General features: G+C 40.3%; 1 protein-coding gene across 1 annotated transcript in view; it reads right to left on the reverse strand.

Annotated features, from left to right (window-relative positions):
• Window positions 1–1,243: 1,243 nt before the first annotated feature.
• Window positions 1,244–15,729, reverse strand: part of NR3C1 (nuclear receptor subfamily 3 group C member 1) — a 95,791-nt gene continuing 81,305 nt past the window's right edge. Inside the window, exons 7-9 of the mRNA XM_020806354.3 lie at window positions 9,296–9,426; window positions 8,023–8,180; window positions 1,244–5,574 (exon numbers count right to left, since the gene is read on the reverse strand). Coding sequence (XP_020662013.2) covers window positions 5,422–5,574; window positions 8,023–8,180; window positions 9,296–9,426 — 442 coding nt within the window. The 3' untranslated portion in view covers window positions 1,244–5,421. The remainder of the gene's footprint in view (window positions 5,575–8,022; window positions 8,181–9,295; window positions 9,427–15,729) is intronic.

Below are 15,729 nucleotides of genomic sequence, written 5' to 3' on the forward strand. Positions count from 1 at the left end.
AGGTAATTGGTTCCATTGTCATACTGCTCTAACAGTTAACCTTTTTTTCCTGATATTCAGCCTAAATTTGCCTTCCTGTCGCTTGAGCCCATTATTATGTGTCTCACATTCTGGGATGATTGAGAACAGATCCTGCCCCTCCTTTGTATGATTACCTTTCAAAGTATTTGAAAAGTGCTATCAGATATCCCCACATTCTCCTTTTCTCAAGGCTAAACATGCCCAGTCCTTTTAGTCTTTCCTCATAGGGCATGGTTTCCCATCCCCTATTCATTCTTGTTGCTCTCCTCTGAACTTGTTCCAGTTTATTGGCATCCTTAAAGCGCAGTGTCCAGAACTAGACACAGTACTGTACTCTAGATGAGACCTAACCAGCGCTGAATAAAGGGGGACCAGTACCTCATGGCATTTGGAGACTCATGGGATTTGAGTTATAGCAATCACAGACATCATCTCTATGTATCTGCATCAGTGTATAACATTTTAATTGACACATTGTTGTAGTAATAACATATTCTCTTCCTAATGAAAAGAGGTGGGTGTGGTGGGTCCATTTGACCGCACAATACAATTAGAAATGCTTTTTTCCCCTCTCCATGTAAGAGGGTTAGGTTCTTTGCATAAGTACTGGAGAACACATTATCATGTAGAATAGAGGTTCTATCAAGATTATACAAGCTGAATGAAATGAAGATCTGATTGCTGAGCCTGTGTTCCTGGTGTTCCTACATATGCATGATCCTTCCAAATTATATACATGTGTGAGGCATACAGCAATTTTTCCATCCTCTGCCTTATTTTTTCTTAACATGTAGCTATACTGTAAAGCTAAGAGGCTGTGTTATTAAAAGTAGGTTGGCACTTGTTTCCACACTTGTGCGCACTTTGTACTTCTCTGCTGTTTTCAAGGTAATTCAATATTGAATTTTTGGTTTACTCTGGCTGGCAAGATTGGCAGAACCAATTGTAAGCACATTTATTTGGAAGTCAGTCACCCAGAGATTTTAACAGAGGTCACCTCAAAATAAGTATGCTCAGGTTTATAGCCCAAAGCTCTCATCACAGCTTTAGTGACACAAGCGCTACCAAATGTCTTCTCTCCAACTGCATGCCCTAACATATTCTCTGAAAGACCATTCCTAATAATTTCCATGTGCAATTTCAACATACGGCATGCATATCTGGGGCGGCTGAAACCATTTCCACGTCAGCATGATGCGGCAAGGCACTGAAGAGACAGAAGTCAGAATTTTCCCTGCTTTATTTGAAGTGCTGATTTCCCCCAGCATGAAGAAAGACTAGCCAGACAAGAAAAACATGTTTTGCTGAATGCTAATGTACTTTAAATGGCTTGTGTTTAAATCCTTAACAACATTTAATTTTAAAGTTATTTTTCAGAATCAGCATTTACATTTTTAAAAGTCTATAAAAAATAAAACAAAAAACCCTGAACAAATAACATGAAATCAAAGAATTAGAGCCTCTTTTCCACCTCTAAAGTATTTGTTTGCATGTAGTCCTACTACTGATTCCTGTATACCTTGCATGTGCTGGTAAACACAAGACATGCATGTGTCAAGACATACCATTAACTTTCTTATACTGTACTTGCTATCAGGAATTAAAATGTTTAATACATATCATTTCCCAAGTATAACTTTCCAATTTTTCCTCATGCATTACCTCAGGAACGTTTCTGAAACCAAATACCTGAGTCTGTTAGCGTGAGCTAATGACCAGACAGAATACACATTTTTACCCCAGTGGCTTGCAAACTACTGTTAAAATACTTTCCAAAGCTTAGATAAACTGTTAAACGTACATATTTTAAGAGCTTATTCAAGAAGACAGGTTGTTTCTGGGTGTTCTTTGAGTTGTCATCTATGCAGCAACACAACTATGTTTTACACCATCTAGAGCTCTAGACAGGAAAACTGGCACTACTATGGGAAAAATTCAAAGCAAGAATGCACATTTCTAGTGACACTGCCTCTGCAGCAGTTCTAAGAGAAATGTGTGGGGACGGTGATTATTCTCCCCTTCCCCTAGGGAGGCTCGCCTTGGGCCAAAAGGAAGTGCAAAGGAGTGCCAATCCTTTGACTTAGAGCTCTAGGAAGTTCCTAAAATGCAGTACTTAATTGTGGCACTGCACAGACACCATGAACAAGAGTGATTATTATTATTATTAAATGAGGTCTCTTCCTCCCATATAATGACTATAATAGCTGGGGATATTCAATTATAAGCCTAACATTAAAACGAGGGTCAAGAAAAGACAAAAATAGCTCAGGTAAAATTTCTATTTTACCAAGAACATTTTTGCTAAATAATTAAAAATGTATTTAGTAGGATGAGATCAAACTATGCTCTATTATTTACATATTGCTGGTACCTGTATGCATTTTATTGCCAAATTTGTCTAGCTGTTTTGCTGTGCTCTGTGAGGCTATATGTGAAAGTAAGCCCAGATATACTACAGTGTGAACATATTGGTAACTTTGTACATGGACACACGACGTCAGGCTTTGCTTTTTTTTTTTTTTTTTTTTTTTTTTTTTTTTTTTGCTGTATGTGTGTGTGTGGTGGGGTCAAATAAACCTGCACAGCTACTATGGGTTTAGTCCTGGAATGTGAGGGGACCAAGCAGATAGGCTGGAGTCTTTTTACATTCAGATTCCAACCCATGCTTTTTGTTATAGCAGTTGAATGGGTTTATGCTTCAGCCTCAGGAACTCCCACTGAATAATGGGTAAGTGCCTTTCATTTTTTTTTAAAAAAAATCCTTTAAAAAAGGAAAGAAAAGGAAAAACAATAACAGAAACAATAGAGTACCACTCTAGATACTTCGGAACAATGCTGCTAGGATTAATACTTCCTGACAAACCACGATTTATATGGGTTACCATTCAACACTTTTGTGACCCCTAGAAAAAATATATCACGTCATGATAAAGCAATCTGTCATCTAAAAACCATTTTTATGATACACTATACAAGCTATTTTACAAGAATCTGATAAACTGCATTAAAAGCTGTAGTAGCCCTTCCTTTCTTTTTTTCAAACAACACTACTGAATGACATATATTTGAAAATACAAGTAAATAAAAATATATTAGTAGCTTCATAATATATTTTGATTGTTAGCTTCTGTTACATTATTAAACCCCACCATTTTTAACAGAAATACTTAGGCCACTTAGAGCAAATGCCCTCTTTTCTTCTTTCTTTAGAGTGGCATGGCATTTTAAATCTTCTGAAAATTCCTAAGGTGCTAAGAGGGTGGGCTACTACAGCTTACAAATTGTTTAAAATATAAATCAATGATGACAAGGAAAAATTCACAAGACATACATGGTTGTTTTATGGCACACTGGTAGTTTGATACAGAAGGGCTGGAGCTGTACAGAGACTAAGCCCTACTCTACACCATAAAATCAGCAGTGGAATCTGCGCGTTCTCCAGGAAACAAGACAAGTTTATTTGGGTGGCGTAAAAAGTGAAAACAGATGCGTAGCCATACACAAGTTTGGGGTTTTGTTTTCCGCAAGAGGCTTTCTTCTTTGTATAGTTTGGTCTAGTTCCTTATCTGCATAAAGGTAAAAATCTTATCTGAAGTAAAATCTTTTAAGAATCACTATAAACAGAATATATATTGGGCATAATTATAACTATTTTGTAAATCAATGTTATTTATATATATACGTATGTATTTATATATGAAGTATGTATACATGTACATACAAACATATGTAATTCCTGACTGTGTGAGTCAATGTAGTCATCAACTTAAAATGGAGTCAGGATTGTACATGCTTGCCCCAATCCAGTGAGCAATTTATGAGCAGATACTGGCTTCTTTCTGCTTATTCATCTGATTAATGGGAAGTGCAAAACGTTGCTTTGAGGACAGGCCCTTGTGTTTAGGGCCCAGAGACACTTCTGCACTGGATGTGCTCTGTCCAACAGATTAACAGCACTATTCATTCTGAGCCACTCCATACATAACCCCAACCCTTCCCAACAGATACTCAAAACTGGTTGGTGGTGCCAGTCATATTTTAGGTGATGGTGGGGATACATCTCTGGAATGAGGCCACTGCTGTAATCCAGCAATTTTTAAACCCCATAGAGGCAACTTTGCACTTTTCTGTGAAAAATATGAATTGGTTACCAATATTGTTCTCTGATTTTTTTAAAAAAAACAGATTTTTCTGCTTCTTAGTTACATCCAAGTACAGCAGACACGTCAATTCTGTGCATGTTAGTTTTGTTCTACACTTTACAGCTGATCTGGATTGTGGCCATTGTATATATAATATACACTCATACACACAGAAGTACACACTTATATGGCAGTAAACTGAATATGGAAAAATGTTAATTTTTCCATGTAGAAGTAAACTTTTAAACAATAATGCATATTTTCCTGAAGGTTTCCTGATTTAGCAGTCGAGACTGATCTTTTAAACTGTCAATTCAGCCCACAATTGTTACAATTATGGCTATTGCATTAAATGCAAATCTGCAGGCTGCCCCCCCCAGTACGTTGGTGTTCACACAGTTTTAAGACAGAGCTACTTTCCCTAGTAGCTTTTAGAACATGTTTGACCAATAGCAAAAGTAAGCATTACCAGTATTCAAGTTAGATTTGGAATACTTTTCAATCCTTATCTCACACTGAAGAAAGCTGAACATATAGGCCAGATTTAGAAGGGTTATTATGACAGTCTGAATCAGATTAGAAAAGCCAACCTATTTTCATATGAGTATACTTAGAGTAATATTTAGAGGTCATTAAGCTACGAGCTGCCCCACTTTAAAAAACAGCTGTACAATAGGCATCTTGAAGTTTTACAAAAATTATGTAAGAAAAAAATGAGCAAGCTTCACTGTATATAAAGTTAAAGGAAATTGCTAAAACCAGACAGTAATAGCTATAAAAGGCACAACTTCCCTTTTCTGATATACAGTTGTAAACGTTCTTCATGTTACATGCATAAATCAAAAATGCTACTTTTACTATACAAAAAAAGGAAAACTATACCAAAACAAAAAAAGCTAGAAAATTTTATCCAGCCAATTGCAGACATTTCTAGCAGAACGTTGACAATGAAGATTCTGAACTTGACACCACTGTTTTTGGTGCATTCTATACTGCCAGTATGATGATACATGTTGAGCAAAAAATCCCAAACAACATTTCCTTTCTTTCCTTTTTCCTGTAATCATTCAGTTTGAGGCATCTGCTTCTGAAACCTAGGTCTTGGCCCTCTGTAAACCACATGTAGTGCATAATTATGAAACAAAACAAGAACACCCAATATAGTTGCAAGGACAAAATTAACAAGTCTTTTAGTTCATAAAAAAGAAGCTATAATTTGACTTTTTTTTCTTAAGGCAATCTATCTGTATTAAGGCAGTCATTTCTGATGAAATAAGAGTTTCTTGATATTCCCATTCGAATATTTTGGTAACTGATTGCTGATGATTTCTGCCAACATTTCTGGAAACTCAATGCTCATTGATTTATCCAAAAACGTTTGGAAGCAAAAGCTTAGAAGATTCTCAACCACCTGTAAATGATAAGAGAGAAGGATGAAGCCAACTTTGCAATGCACAAAAGCATAATTGATGTTGTGGAATACTTTAAAACAAAATTAAATTGACATTGTTTAAAATTTAGGGCAGCAAACATGAAATTGTTGCTATGTGCTGTCAAGTTGGAGCTGACTTACAATGACCCTAATAGGGCTTTCAAGGTACCATATTTTTCCATTTATAACACCCCCATTTATAACACGTCCCCCACTTTTCTAACCCCAAAATTAAGAGCTTTGAGGATTCAGCCTCTGGGATCAGAACATCAGACATTACTTCTGAGCCTATAGGCTCCACCTCTAAGGAGGTGTGCTCCAACTGGTTTGTTCAGCATCAGCTGACATCAGTTCCATAAGGCTCATAATTGGAGGAAGCTAAGTCTCCTGACTGTAGGAAGCTAAGCCTTGTGACTGAAGGAAGTCTGTTTGCAGAAGGCAAGGTATGCACCGTTTTGTTATCTCCTCAGCTATCTCAGCTTACTTCCATGTAAAAGACACCACTCAATTTTCAGTGTAATGATTTTAGGAAATAATAGCATCTTATACACAAAAAAATAAGGTAAGTGAGATATTTAAGTAGTTTCCAATTCTACACCCTGAGTGAGTTTCCATGGCTGAGTGGGGATTCGAACTCAGGCATCCTGAATATTCATTGATAAACAGCCACCTAGAGTGGCCTTTTAGGCCAGATGGGCGGTGTATAAATCAAATAAATAAATAAATAAATAAAATAAACATGCCAGCACATTGTTCAAAAAAGAATAATTGCTCAATTCAGCTATCACACCACAATATATGTAGTAACCAATGACTCAAAACTTCATTTATAGTTGGTTGTCTCATTTCTTTTTCCGATTCTGTCTCTAGTCCAACTTTTCCTTGATCAGGGTGACCATATTATGGCTAATAGTTTTGAGGGCTTCCCAGAGATGTAACTCTTACCCCCCCCAAACAAGCAAAAAAACAGGAAATGTTTTTTTTTACTCCTATAGCCATCCAGAAGGAATGGATTTTATGGTTTGTGTGTCACAACTCCCATCAGAATCGTTATATATATAAAATTAAAACTAGAAATGTCCAGTCACTCTGATCCCCCCTCCCAATTTGGGATCTGTTTTTGCCATTTCTAAGCATGGTGCAGCCCTCAGGGGTGTTGAAGGCAAAATGTTGGTCCCCAGTAAATTTGTTCACCTTCCATCCAGATACATTATCATAGGGAGCAGAACTACGGATATAATTATGGTTTCTTAATCCACACATTATGCCAATCCATAATCAGCCTTAACAATTGTGGCAAACCTACTGTAAAATACAGTTTATGATTTCAGAGTTTTAAGCATCTGTTACCACTCCACTCACTGGAAGTCTAACAGACACTTTGGCTGACCAAAGCAAATGGAAGCAATTTGATTCTCATTCTCTTCTGCAGCCTCCCACATCACCCACCCAGATTTTTCCAAAAGGTCTTTCAACCTTCCAGAACATATTTACAGAGGGCATGGGGTGGAAGGAAAAAGGGAAAAGTGTTTCCCTTTTGTCAGGAGACTGAAATCAGTCAGGAGCAACGAGAAGCTACTGGCTATTAGTTCAATAATTACACTATGCCATATTAAGCTTCCTTCTTCATGGTCTGGATTTAAACGTAGATCTTGTTTTGAGGCCATCTTTAAAAAGTTTTTAATTTCCCATATGGTGCAGTTTAACAAGAGAAAAGTAATGCTGCTTGACAACTGCATGAACTGATGCTTGTGCCAAAGCCTCCAACTAGATTACATAATTTTTTAAAAATGCAATGACTGAAATCCTGTTGTGCAATTTGATATCTCATAAAGCTGATAATGGCTCAGCCATATAGGTTTATTGTAAATTATTTTTTCCAAATCCCCACCAAAGGCTCTCTTTGGATTCCTTTCATCACAAGGAAGCCACTGGGGTACAGGGGAATTGTTAATATCTGAAAATCATCACCAGTGGTAAAATTATCCCAGCAGAAGCAATTTTCAGATATGAAAGACCCACCAAAACCACCATCCTGTAGCCCCGGGACAAAAGGAACCTCATGGAAGCTTTGGGACCTGGGGGAGGTGGGAGATTGAAAACTTTTAATTAAAAAAAATCCCAAAAAACCACATTATGGCTCATGACAAAGTGTAAAGTTGTCAAACTTAGCCAATGAGATACAATGTAGAAATGTAGCCCCAGACATAAAATGGGCATATGCAAAAAAGCATAATTAAGATAAGTTACAAACTCCACTAAATACAAAGATGTCAGGTTTAGACAAACCTCTCCATCTGGACTATGTTATCCCACACCATTCAACTTAAAATGGCAACAATGTCTAGATGTCCTTCCCACTGCCCACATTCTTAATATCATCTGCACAGAATCCTTGTGTAGAAGCCTGCATATCATAACACTTACATCGTGCATGGAGTCCAAGAGTTTTGTCAGTTGATAAAATCTTTGCCAGTTCTGGCTTGAATTCCCTTCTCTCTTCACTATGGCTTTTCCCAGCTCTTTGATGTAGGTCATACGAATTTCATCAAACAGAGCCTGACTCCTCAAGCCCTCCTTGGGAACTGAAATATTGAGACTTAAGTTTTTATAAACCCCAATTCTGTATACATTGTACCATGGCATTAAATGTTATAATTTCACACTGATGCAAAAGCAGGAGGAGAAAGAGAAAAAAATTAGAAGTTTTAAAACATATAGCTACATATGCCAATGCAGAGGGGTATGCGGAAGTAAAGGATATGATGATTAACAGGAGTCAGGTTTCACACTGGTTTGCATTTAAAGCAACTTATAGCAAAGGAGAAAGATCTGGTATATCCCCATGTTCACATCTGTAATAAGTCCTCATCCCAATTACAGGAAGATCAAAGTGCTTTGTCTAATCATAGGTATATATGATGTGGGTGTGATATTCTGCAGCCACCTTTCTCCCTGGTTAATAGAAATGAATATGGATTATTTTATTTTTTGTTAATCTCTATTGCAAATCCAGACAAGTAAAAGATTTCTTCTATTATGTTCTGAAAGGCCATATTCTCCACAGGGTGCTCTTGGATCCCACTCACATTCATGATCTAAGATGGAGGAGCAGCTTTCCTCCACCCAAAGGTCTCTCCTCCTTGTATCTGTTTCACAACAAGGGTGGAAAACCTACTGCCCTCTAGTTGTTTTCCTCCTGACTCTCATCACTCCCTCCCAGCACCACCAACGGCCATGGATGTTGGGATTTGTAGTTTAATATTTCTGCAGGGTCACAGATTCCAACCCTCCCATCACTATTTACAAAATGTTGTTTCTCTCCTACAGCCTATGAAAAAGATTGACACATTTCATTAATTGAAACATTCACTGGATCCCAAACTGGTGCGAATTTTTCTTTTCACCAACACTTATTGTTGGTTATGCGAACACACTAAGATAGTGTGTGGCAACTGCCTTTACATACAAAATGTCTTGCACTCATTTTTTCAGTAAAAGGTACATCAGAACTGATAATTCTATTAAAGACTGATAAGGTGTGGCCATATAACAAAACCCTCTAGGAACTGGCAAGAAAGATTTTGAAAATCAAAATTAGGCTCAGGGTTTTTAGTTCACAGTCAATACCAGAGGAGGAACTACAACTTTCACATTACAAACAAAAAAAGACTACTGCAAAGCACCAACTTTCACCTACTTGTAGAGAGAAGCAACAAAGTCTTCATGCAGAGGTATTCTTCATAAGAAACCTGAAGCCTTGCCAACTCATTAGTAACCATCAGCAAACGTTTGCATTGTTCATACATACAAGGTAAATTCATTCTCTGCCTGAGGAAAGAGCACATTAGATCATTAGATCACATATTAGATCAAAGGAACAGTCATATTCTGTATGGAATCATTTTGGCATCCTAATGAATACCGCTTGAAAAATCAATAAAAAAAAAAAAACCAAACGGTTAAGCCAGATATCTTTCTGGAGCATGTTTTATTACCTGGTAGCCTAACAATGAAATTAATCATGTGTCAGGATAGGTGAAGGCCATGAAAGTAACTTGGAAAATAATAGTTTCCCTTTTATTCTCCCTCTATTTCAACAGGAAAGAGGGAGAATGGGGAAAAAACAGCACATATTTTTCTCTCATATTTCCAGTTTTTTCCTATGGAGCTTCCACATCTCTAACCAGGCCTGGTTTAACAAATAAAATCACAAACAATCCACTCTTTTTTCTGCTTATTCAGAAATAAGCCCTAGTAAATGTAACTGTTCCTTGAAGTACCTAATAGATATATGAATATATTAATTCAGGATAAAAAAGAAACAATACAACTAACTGAACAGCAGCATAATCGATAAAAATATAGACAATAAAATTAGCAAAAAGAAAAAGAGTCAGCTGAGACAAGAATAGCACAAGAGGTTCACCTGAAGAGGTTGTTTGCATTCAGTGTTTTGCACTGCCACTGAGAAAATACAATCCTCTGTCCTCATTCTCACCAGTGATTAGTGTACAGTGAGGTTCATGCAGAATAAGACTCTCCCAAACTGTTTAGGGATTTAAAGTTGAAAACCAGTACAGTACTTTGAATTTGGCCCAGGTGCTAATACGAAAGAAGACAACTGGTACAAAACTAGTGTTCTATAATTGTAAAGCCATGTACTCACCAGAAGACTTACTAATGCAGTGGTGCCTCGTATAACGAGTGCACCGTTGAACGATGAATCCGCATTGCGATGTGGATTTCCCCATCGCTAATGCGAGGGCATGCTCGCATTATGATGGGGGAACAGCTGTTCAGTGGTTCCAAAATGGCCGCCGGAACACAAAAAATGGGTGCCGGTACACCCAAGATGGCTGTCGGGACTCTCAAAATGGTCGCCGGTACAACCAAGATGGCCGCCAGAACACAAAAAAGGGCCACCGGTACACCCAAGATGGCCACCGGAACACAAAAAATGGCCACCGGTACACCCAAAATGGCCGCCGGTACACTCAAAATGGCCACCGGTACACCCAAGATGGCTGCCGGAACAAGGGAAAACATCGGAGAACGGTGAGTTTTGGGCCCATTTGGAACGCATTAAACTTTGTTTAATGAGTTCCAATGGTTTTTTTGGATCCGTTTTACGATGTTTTCCCATAGCGAAGGTTAATCTGGAACGGATTAACCTCGCTATGCGGGCCACCACTGTACGTACATCTCTGCATCAAAACTGAAAACTCTTAGAGATTTTCAAGGGTAGCCCAACACAGAAACAACGACTTCAAGTAATCAAACCTTGAAGTCATCAAGGCACACAGAGCTGTGGAAAGATTACTTCCTACAAAAACGGCAACCAGTGGTGCACCAGACAGTGCTGGGCACTCCTCACCACAGCCGCCACCTGCTTGTCAGGGTGCAAAGGTGAGGGCACTCCCCAAATGGCATACCTGTTCCTTCAGGAGGACTACCACTCCATCAAAAAACAGGCTGCGCACTTCTATCTATTATCGAATGTCACTCCTATCAACAGTACTTCCATCTTGTCTGGATTAGGCTTCAGTATTTTTCTGCACACAGAATTGAGAATGAAGAGATTTGGGGGGGGCATGTGTGAGTCCACTTATACAATGCATCCAGTGGCTCACACAACATTTTGAAGAGAAAACTCACAATTTATTTTGATCAGATTAAGTTTGGAATTTTCATTCTACACACTGAAGCAATCCTGTAAATTGGAAATAAATTTCGTTGAACTCTATGTAGCCTTAGGCACATATGGAACTGCACTATAAATTTATATGCAATGAAAATTAAGAACCAAATGATATTTGTGTTGAAGTGTATCTTAACTAATATACAAATATTAATGTGCCTTCCATTTGCATGCAAATAATGTGCACCCTATTAATTTAAAATGGAAGGTTGGGATGGTTTAGTGACAAATTCCAGAAATTGCAAAGTGACACTGAAACGGACCCCATGCTTTATTCTGCCAGCAGAATATTGAGCAGAGTTCTGATGAGAATGCTCCTGCCATTGAAAGGAGGAGTGGGGAGGAAGGGGAATTTTTACTGTTTGCAGCATTCCCCTGGCGCTCCCAGAGCTACCTTCCTCAAGTTTTGTTGACCTATACGTTGACACAGGTGTCTTTCAAAAGACTATGTTGCTGCAAAAATTCAATTTTCCTAGGTTCACTTAGGTTTTGCCAATTCCTCTCTTTAGCCTATTAAGTTACTTCTAAATAACCCAGTTCTCCAAGTTGCTGGAGACTATACTTTTTAAGTTTTTTATATTTTGGCCTTGAATACTCTTTTCTGTTCTGCTCCCAGATTTGGCCTGGAGAATGGGTGTGTGACAAACCCAGACCTACTGGGATCTATCACACAGTTACTAAGCTGCCACCAACCATTCCCTATAATAAGTCACACAGACCAGGGATGGATTTTTAAACAATAAAAGAATAAGGTTTATTTTAAATACAAACAGGGTAAATAAAACAATCAGGTGAATAAAATAAAGTAACGTGGCTTATTCTCACACACACAAGCATACAGTTTGGTTCACCTAGAACCTTTAACTTAAAGCACAGACCCTGAACCCATCAGTTCTGGCTAACCAACAGACCCCTGAACCTTTCAGGCTGGTACTCTGACACACAGTAGTACCCTGTCAGACACACAGACTCCCACAACAGCTTCTTCTTCCCAGCTGCTGCTTCGTCACAACCCAGTGTCTCACAGTGTCTCTCAGCATCTACTCTTCACCACACAGGCATCACATATTTATACAGTACAGCCCCTCCTCCTGATGTCCCGCCTTCCACTCCCCATAGGATGGAACTTTCCCTCCAAACCCATGACAGACAGGTAACATCAGTGCTGTATGTAACACCTCCCCTCTTTATAAGTTGTTTTGTAGGGGGAAAGCTAAAAGTGCTTTTCACCAAAAAAACAACCTGCATAAAATACACAACAACATTTATACATACCATATAATACTTACATATACTTACACTCCAAGTTAACCATAGCAAATATGCATTTAAACATTTTACCATATACAGTACATCAATTTACCTTTATTAATACCAACCAAATTCAAAACCAGGTACATTTTAACTTTTTGTTTTCATTATATACATATAGTCCATGTTCTTTCGCCGTCTTCAGTCTTCAGGTCTTCTTGATAAGGCGTCAGCAACACAGTTCACTGACCCTCTGACCACCTTCACTTCAAAGTCATAGTCCTGTAGGTTTAAAGCCCACCTCATAAGTTTGCTATTGTGGGTTTTCATTGTCTTTAACCATTGCAATGGTGAATGGTCAGTACACAGAACAAAATGTCTTCCCCAGATGTAAGGCTTGGCCTTCTGGATCGCGTAGACTATGGCCAAACACTCCTTCTCCACGGTTGCCAAATGTCTCTCACCTTTTTGAAGTTTCCTACTCAGGTAGGACACTGGATGCTGGTCACCATTCTCATCCTCCTGGCACAGAACTGCTCCTACCCCGCTGTTAGACGCGTCGGTGTAGATGATAAACTCCCGGTCGAAGTCTGGAGCACGCAGGACAGGATAGTTGATTAACGCCTCCTTCAACCTCTGGAACGCCGCCTCACAGTCGCTGGTCCACGGGATGCGGTCATCAGCCTTCTTCCTCGTCAGATCGGTCAGCGGAGCCGCAATCTCGCTAAACCTCGGGATGAACTTTCTGTAGTAGCCCACCAACCCAAGAAATGATTTGACTTTTTTCTTGGTGTTGGGTCTAGGCCAATCACGAACTGCTTCTATTTTGGCCTCCAGGGGTTTTATCATTCCTCCCCCTACCATGTGACCCAAGTATTTTATTTCTGGGCTACCCAGCTGACACTTGCTGGCCTTTACTGTTAGCCCTGCTGCACTTAACCTCTGCAGCACTAACTCCAGGTGTATCAGGTGATCTTCCCAGGTATTACTGAAGATCCCTATGTCGTCAATGTAGGCCACTGTAAAGTCACTGAGCCCTGCCAAGGTCTGGTCCATCAGCCTTTGGAATGTGGCTGGTGCATTTCTGAGACCAAAGCTCAGGACTCGAAACTCATAGAGACCAAAAGGGCTGCAAAAGGCAGTCTTTTCTTGATCCCTGGGATCAATTCTCAATTGCCAATATCCCTTTACCAGGTCCAATGATGAGATGAACCGACAACCCCCTATGGTTTCAATCAGGTTGTCTAGCCTGGGCATTGGGTAGGCATCAGGAGTGGTTACACGGTTTAATTTCCTGTAATCGACACAAAACCTAATGCTCCCATCAGGCTTGTCCACAAGGACTATCGGAGAGGACCAAGGACTAGAAGAGGGGACGATTATGTTCTCCCTCCGCATTTCGTCCAACTCCTTCCGCACCTTGTCCCTATAGGGTCCCGTTACTCGGTATGGGGATACTGCCTGCGGGGGTGCATCTCCTGTGTGGATCCGATGCATCACTCCCTTCACTATCCCCGGCTTGTTGGAAAACACCTGTTGATATTTGCTAAGCAGCATTTTTAGTTCTTGCTGCTGGTCTTGGGTGAGTGCAGGACTGATCTTTACCTCCTCTGGGTTGTATTTTACTTCCCCTCTACCCTCCCAGAAGGGTAATTCAGCTTCCTCACTCTCAGCTGCTTTTATCGCGAATAAAACCCTCTGTTCCCCTCTGTAGTAGGGTTTTAGGGCATTCACATGAACCACCCTCCTTGCTTGGTTCTCCTCCTGCTCTATTAGGTAATTCAGGTCTGACATCTTGGAAATGACCCTATATGGTCCTGCCCATTTGAGCTGCAGTTTGTTCTCTCTGCAGGGCCTAAGCCAAAGCACTTCCTCCCCTGGGTCAAAGTGCCTCTCTCTAGCTTTGTGGTCATACCATGTTTTCTGTCTGACCTTCTGAGCTTGCAGGTTTTCTGCTGCCAGCTCTAGATTTCTCCTTAGGTCATTCATCAAGGTGTCTATGTAAGTCACAACGTCTTGTGGGTCATCCTGGGTGATCTGCTCCCAATCTTGCTTGATCAAATCCAGGGGCCCTTTCACCCCTAAGTGTGCAGCAGACATGTCAGAGTGACCCCTTTGTAAGATCATGGGGCGATACTTTTCAGGTACCACCAGCTGACTTCTGATCCCATCTCCCCCTTTTGAGATATTCCTCAGGGTTTCTTTATACAAAATCCCCTTTTTCTCCAGAAATCTCACTGGGGTTTCAGGTGTTAGCTGGGCGTCAGTCACCTGTTCAAAACACTTTTGGAGAGTGGCGTCTGCCTTTTGCTCCTGTCCAAATCTGCTGTCTGTGGTTAAGGTTTCCACCACAGCTTCTGAACTCCCCTCTGCTTCCGCCTCTGGCTCATCATTACCCCCCTGAACTGTCCCTGTGGTGGCTTGTGAGCGTGTAATCACTAGCACCCGTTTCACATGTTCAGCCAGGTCATTTCCCACGAGCACGGCTGCTGGCAGAGTCGATGAAATCGCTATCCGCCAATCTCCCCTCCAGCCTTGAAAGTTGACAGGTACCTCTGCTACTGGCAGAGAGATTATCTGCCCCTCAATCCCTGCCACCTTCATGCTCTCATTTGGGATTATAAACTCCCTAGGGATGATATCTGGATGGCACAGGGTTACCTGGGAACAAGTGTCCCGCAGTCCCCTATACTGACGGTCAAGTATTCCTACGTCCACCCCGGCTGTCTCAAACAACTGAGAATCTGTTTTTATCAGCAAGCAGCGCTTCACCTCCATAAGAGGACCATTTTCCTCAGCCTGATCAGCAGAGGTAGCTGTTCCAGACTGAGTAGTCATGGCAACAGGCTCCCTCTGTGACAATGAGCTTTGCTCCTTCTGGACACAGAACACAGCTTTTGGCTTGGTCCCACTAGCATTCTGAGGCACCATTCCTTTTAGCTGCTTCAATTTCTCACACTCTGAGATCAGATGACCCTTTCCCTGACAGAAATAGCATTTTCTGGTGTATTTTGATTCTCTCTCCTCTTGTTTGGGTTTTCCCTCCAAATTCTGAGGGCTTGGTTTCATGCCTGAGGGCTTCCCTTCACCATGGGCCCCTCCCCCTTGCTGGCTTTTCCCTGGTCCCTGAGAGTACTTGCTGTAGGTTTCTTTGGGTTTACCTACAGATTTCCCCTCACCCA

Source organism: Pogona vitticeps, chromosome 2 (genome assembly GCF_051106095.1).
Source record: "Pogona vitticeps strain Pit_001003342236 chromosome 2, PviZW2.1, whole genome shotgun sequence".
NCBI lineage: Eukaryota > Metazoa > Chordata > Lepidosauria > Squamata > Agamidae > Pogona > Pogona vitticeps.